The following is a 6000-nucleotide window of genomic DNA, read 5'->3' on the forward strand; positions in this document are numbered from 1 at the left end:
ACTCTTCCCCAGTTACTTCCAGTCACCAGTGAGGAAGAAGGGGAGGCTTTTGAGTGTTATAGGTGGTTACTTTTCAAAGAAAAGGGAGAAATGGCTTGGTCTATCTGTCCCATAATTTCGGTCTCAGGATAAAACATGACAAAGTTAAAAGTTGGTAATATATGATGTATAACCATATTCTAAAGCCATAGTAATTTAAAAAGTATAAATAATAGCTCAAAATAAACAAATAGATCAGTGGAACCGAACAGAGTCCAGAGATAGGCCTATGTATATATAACAATTTATATTTAACAAAGATATTACTTTAAATAAATGAAAAAAACATGAATTATTTACTAAATAGGATTGGGACAGTTCATTTTTTTGTTTGTTCATTCAGGAAACATTTGAGTGCTATTCTAGGCACTGAGGTACAGTGCTGAACAAAAGAGACAGTCTTAACCTTCATGGAGTTAACATTCTTTTATTTCCATTTGGGGGAAAATAGATTCCTACCTAATACCCTACACAAAAATTAAATTCCAGATATATTTAAACTTTTACTATTGTGGTACAACCACTTTAGAAAAGAGGTTGGCAACTGTACTTGCCAAATGTCATACCAGTTCCTTTCCTAGGTGTATACCTCAAATAATTGAAAACAGCTGCTCAAACAAAAGCCTGTACACAAATGTTTACAGCAGCATTATTCACAATAGCCAAAAGGTAGAAACAACACAAATGTGTATCAGTGGGTGAATGGATAAACTCTGATATATCCATATAATGGAGTACAGCTCAACAATAAAAAGAACAAACTACTGAAACATGAACAAACAGGACGCATCTCAAGCCAGGTGAAGGAAGCATCACACAAAAGGCTACATACTCCATGGTTCCAAATTCAAGAATAAGCAAAACTAATCTGTGGTGTGGTAGCTGCCTGGGCCCAGGGGTGAAGGGGCATTTGATGCAAAGGGAACTGCGGAAGGGATTGTTTGAGGGTGGTGGAAATGGTATATATCTTGACTAGCACTGGTTACATGGGATGTCTTAGTTCATTTTGTGTTGTTATGAAGGAATACCTGAGGCTAGGTAATTTATAAAGAAAAGAGGTTTATTTGGCTTTACAGTTTTGCAGACTGAACAAGAAGCATGGTGCTGGCACCTGCATTTGGTGAGGGCTTCAGGCTGCTTCCACTTGTAACAGAAGGCAAAGGGGAGCCTGTGTATGCAGACATCATGTGGCAACAGAGGAAATGAGAATGGGGGAGGGACAAGGCTCTTTTTAACAGCCAGTTCTTGTGGAAACTAACAGAGAAAGAACTCACCCCTGAGAGAGGGCATTAATCTATTAATGAAGGACCCACCCCCATGACCCAAACACCTCACATGGAGGCCCCACCTCCAACATTGGGGGTCAAATTTTAACATGAGGTTTGGAGGGCCAAATATCCAAATTATAACATGGGGTATACATTTGTCAAAACTCATAGAACTGTATACTTTAAATTGGTTCATTTTACTGTCTGTAAATTACACCTCCAAAAGCTCATTTTATAAGTTAAAGAAATACAGGAGGAAACTACAAGAATTTTTTTCAGACTCTAGGAAGGTGATAGCCTAAGTATAATGTGAAACCCTGAACTCACAAAAGGAAAGATTGACTAAATAAAAATTAAAGACTTTTATAGGCCCCTACAAAAATAAAAATGTTAATTATTATCTTTAAAAGAAGTATAGATTAAGATAAGATTATCAGTTTTTCACCTTTTCAAAGATTAAATTGAGAGACAATTAGGTGAGGATGTGAGGGAAGTGAACAGTCTCACTGTTCCTGGAGATATAATTTGGTACAATCTGGAAAATACTGGATAATTAGTTTTAAAGTGTACATGTACTTAGATCTAGCAATCTCACTTAACTGCAATCTTTAAAATAGCAAAAAACTGGACAGTGGTCATTTAAGTAACAGTCACATATTATGAGAGAGAAAAAGGTACTTACATTAGATGGAATTTGTTTTAAAAGAGTACCTTAGAATCTTTGTCTCACCATGAAGCTGAACATTCACAGTAAAGCATAAAAGATGGTAACTCCCTTACTCTTCATCCCTCTGTTCTTCATTTTAAAAGAGGAGCTCTCAGGTGTATTCAATTAATGTATATTTCTGCAATATACATAACAGTTTATATACCTACAGGGCGTTCTGGAAACGTAAGTTGCAGAAGGCGGACTTCTGGCCCATTAGGAGGTTATACTGGTCCATTAGGAGGTTATGGTGGTTTACAGCAAGGGAAGGTCTGAAAGGCTGGGGAAAGGAACCCTTTCGTGGCTCTTAGCCCTTTTGCCTAAGGGAGTAAAGAGCTGGCCCTCTTTCTGCCAGGCTTCCCTCTGGCTTATGGATTCAAGATGTCCTCAGAATGGGTATTTTCTATGCTCAGCTCTTCTGTTTTTCCCCTGGCTGGGCACAGAAAATAGTTTACCAATCCTACTTATTACACTTTTTCTCCTTCCTTCTCCAACCCCTTCTTTCTGTGCTTATGGTTGGGGGTCTGTTGGTGATAGAGTGGAAACATGCTAGTGGATGGTGCTTTTCCACAATTATTCCCATCTTTATTTTTCCTATTGAAGTGTTTACCAAGAATCTGTGCAGTCAGATGTCGGCAGTCAGCGGGCCTCTCCTACAGTGGTTGGAGGACAGACTGGAGCAAAACCAACAGCATTTGCAGGAATTGCAACAAGAAAAGGAAGAGCTTATGCAAGAACTTTCTTCTCTAGAATAAAGCAGGAGACAAAATGGGGTAAAAAACTTCTTTTTCAATTTGTGTACTAAACACAGTCTGAAAATGCACGCAGCTCACATGCAGGCAGACAATGGAGTAGTTATTTTTCACATGCAATCAGCACAGGATGTCTTCCTGACAGTTTAGTTAGAGTTCACTGAACCCTACTACCTATAACTGACCAATAAGGAGCTTATGCAAGATGATTTAAGTAGAATATGAAAGTTATTTTTAAAAAGGCTATGGGTGGTACAATGGCAAGGAATATCTTAGAATAAAATGTCTGGGGAGTATATTTTAAACATTTATATTTCCCTTTCAACTTGGAAGTCTTTATTTTCATTTTCAAATACATTTTATGTTTTATGTATTTTATGTTTTGCTAGAATATTTTATGTTTCAATTTTGTAGGTATGATGCTTATGTTGGACAAGCAAATAATAAATCTAGTGTGAATGGAAGGAAGCACCCCACCTCTATGCCCTCATTGAGAGGGCAGTGTCTTCCTTCTTGATTTCTAAAATATATGTTCTGAGATACCTATCAAACGTTGAATCTCTGAAGGTGCCCTTTTTAACCAAACATGAGTTCTAGCATATTTGACTCTGAAGTAAATTCCTATTGAGCAGATCCTATCTGCCTAGGAGTTTCCATTATAGTAAAATGTGTTTCTCCAGAAACATTTGGGATTTAGGATGCAATAAAAATCATGCTTTAAAAAGTTTGGTTGCATTACTCTTATCATGTGAAAGCACAAATGATAAATGTGTCTTCAGAAAAGACATACTTTTCTGTGTGCTTGTTGCATACTGGAAACAAAGTATGCTTGTTGGATACTGGAAATTAAGTGATAAAGGCTGTTTTTGGTTTTTGTTTCTCCTTTCATTTTTCAAATTTCAAAGTGTTGTCCAGAACCACCTGCATCAGAATCACTTGAAGATCATATTCTATCTCTGGGGATAAAACCCAGAAATCTGCATGAACTACTTAGCTGATTCTGGGGCATACTAACATTTGAAAACCACTAGCCTTGAGCATATGGAATGTATATACTATATTGTCCCTAATTTCCCACAGCCACTGTTCTTCTCTGTTCTTTTTCTTTCCCCATAGGAAAGATGAAAATATCCAGTGTAAAGTTACTTAAGCTAAATCAATTTTGAAGAAGAAAAACTTGGAGGACTCACTTTACCTGACTTCAAGACTTACTATAAAGCTATAGTAATCAAGATAGATGGTATTGGCAGAGGAACAGACACATAGATAAATGGAACAGATGAGAGAACCCAGAAATAAACCCATATAAATATGCTCAACTGATTTTGAAAAAGTGCAAAAGCAATTCAATGGAGGAAGAATAGCCTTTCTGACAAATTATGCTGGAGCAGTTAGATACCCATAGCGAGGAGAAAAAAGAACCTCTACTTAAACCTCACATCTTATATAAAATTTAACTCAAAATGTATAACGGACTTAAATGTGATACATAAAACTATATAACTTTGAAAAAAGCCACAGGAGAAAAATCTTCAGGATCTTGGGCTAGGTGACAAGTTCTTGGACTTTGCCCCAAAAGCACATCCATAAAAGACAAAAACTGATATATTGGACTTCTTCAAAATTTAAAAACTTGTGATTTAAGAAGAGGAAAAGATAAGCTACAGATTGAGATGAATTTGCAAACCATATATCTGATCAATTTGGAATACATAAAGTGTGCTAAAAACTCAAGTGAAGTCAGGCATGGTAGCTCATGCTTGTAATCTCACCACTTTGGGAGGCCAAGATGGGAGGAGTGCTTGAGGTTAGGGGTTCCAGACCAGCCTGGGCAACACAGTGAGACTCTTGTCTGTACAAAAAATTTTTTTTAAAAATTAGCTGGGCACCATGACACACACCAGTAGTCCCAGCTACTAGGGAGGCAGGAGGATCACTTGAGCCCAGGAGTTTGAGGCTGCAGTGAGCTATGATCACACCACCACACTCCAACCTATATAACAGAGTGAGGCCTTGTCTCAAAAAAAAAAAGGCCACAAAAACTCAACAATAAAAACAAACAGTCCAATTAGAAAATGGGCAAAAGACATGAATAGATGTTTCACTGAAGAGGCTCTATAGATGGCAAGTAAGCATATGAAAAGCTGTTAAACTCCGTAAGTCATCAGGGAATGCAAAACCACAGTGAGGCTATGACTTACTTATCTGAATGGCTAAAGAAAACATAGTGAAAATACCAAATACTAATGAGGATACAAACTGGATATTTTATACATTGCTGACAGGAATGTAACATGGTACAGCCACTCTGGAAAAGAGTTTATCAATTTCTTATCAAGTTAAACATAGTTTTTTAATCAAGTTAAATATAAGACCCAGCAGTTGTGCTCCTGGACATTCATTCCAGAGAAACGAAACCCTATATTGTACTTGTACCCAAATATTCATAGGAGCTTTATTTGTAATAGCCCGAAACTGGAAACAACCCAGATGTCCTACAACAGGTACATGGTTAAACAAACCATCCATAACTTGGAATACTACTCTGGAATGAAAAGGAGCTAACTGTTGATACAAGAACTTGGTTGTACCTCAGGGATATTATGGTGAACAAAAAAAGCCAGTCTCAAATGGTCACATACTGTATGATCGCATTTATATAACATTCTTGAGGTGACGAAATTATTGAAATGAAGAACAGATTAATGGTTGCCAGGGATAGGGACTGGAGGGGCTGTGGGGTATGTATGACTATAAAGGGATGATGCAAGGAGTTCCTTTGTGCTGATGGAACAGTTCTATATGATTATGATGTTGATTATCACATTTGATTATGAGCTTAAGCACATGAATCTTTACCTGTGCTGAAGTTGTATGGACCTACATACACACAAATGAATGCATGTAAAATCTGGTGATACTGAATAAAGTCTGTAGTCTAGATAGCAGTATAATATCATTGTCAATGTCTTGGATACGAAGTTGTGCTATAGTTACAAAACCGTACCACTGGAGGAAACTGGGTAACGGATACATGAAACTCTGTACTATTTTTGCAACTTCCTACAAGTAAATAATTATTGCAAAATGAAAAGTTGTAAGTTTTAAGTAAGGAACTGGGATGTATGGTACCTATTTTATGAAATAAGAAAAGGGTGCTAGAAAATTTGAGGGGAATAAAACGATTGGAATATTTTTATAGGCCAACCTCTAGCACAAGTCCTTTTCCCTTTCT

At 37.0% G+C, this 6000-nt stretch overlaps 1 protein-coding gene across 3 annotated transcripts in view; it reads left to right on the plus strand.

Annotated features, from left to right (window-relative positions):
* BRCC3 (BRCA1/BRCA2-containing complex subunit 3) overlaps positions 1-5719 on the plus strand; it is a 52894-nt gene extending 47175 nt beyond the window's left edge. For 2 of the 3 annotated variants that reach the window (XM_003279335.4, XM_012499045.2), the window contains exons 10-11: positions 2617-2786; positions 3882-5719. In XM_003279335.4, the coding sequence (XP_003279383.2) occupies positions 2617-2768 (152 nt within the window). In that variant the 3' untranslated portion in view covers positions 2769-2786; positions 3882-5719. The remainder of the gene's footprint in view (positions 1-2616; positions 2787-3881) is intronic. The other variant, XM_030806813.1, reaches the window with a different exon arrangement.
* The last annotated feature ends 281 nt before the right edge of the window (positions 5720-6000 follow it).

The sequence above is a fragment of the Nomascus leucogenys genome, chromosome X, assembly GCF_006542625.1.
Source record: "Nomascus leucogenys isolate Asia chromosome X, Asia_NLE_v1, whole genome shotgun sequence".
Taxonomy (NCBI): domain Eukaryota; kingdom Metazoa; phylum Chordata; class Mammalia; order Primates; family Hylobatidae; genus Nomascus; species Nomascus leucogenys.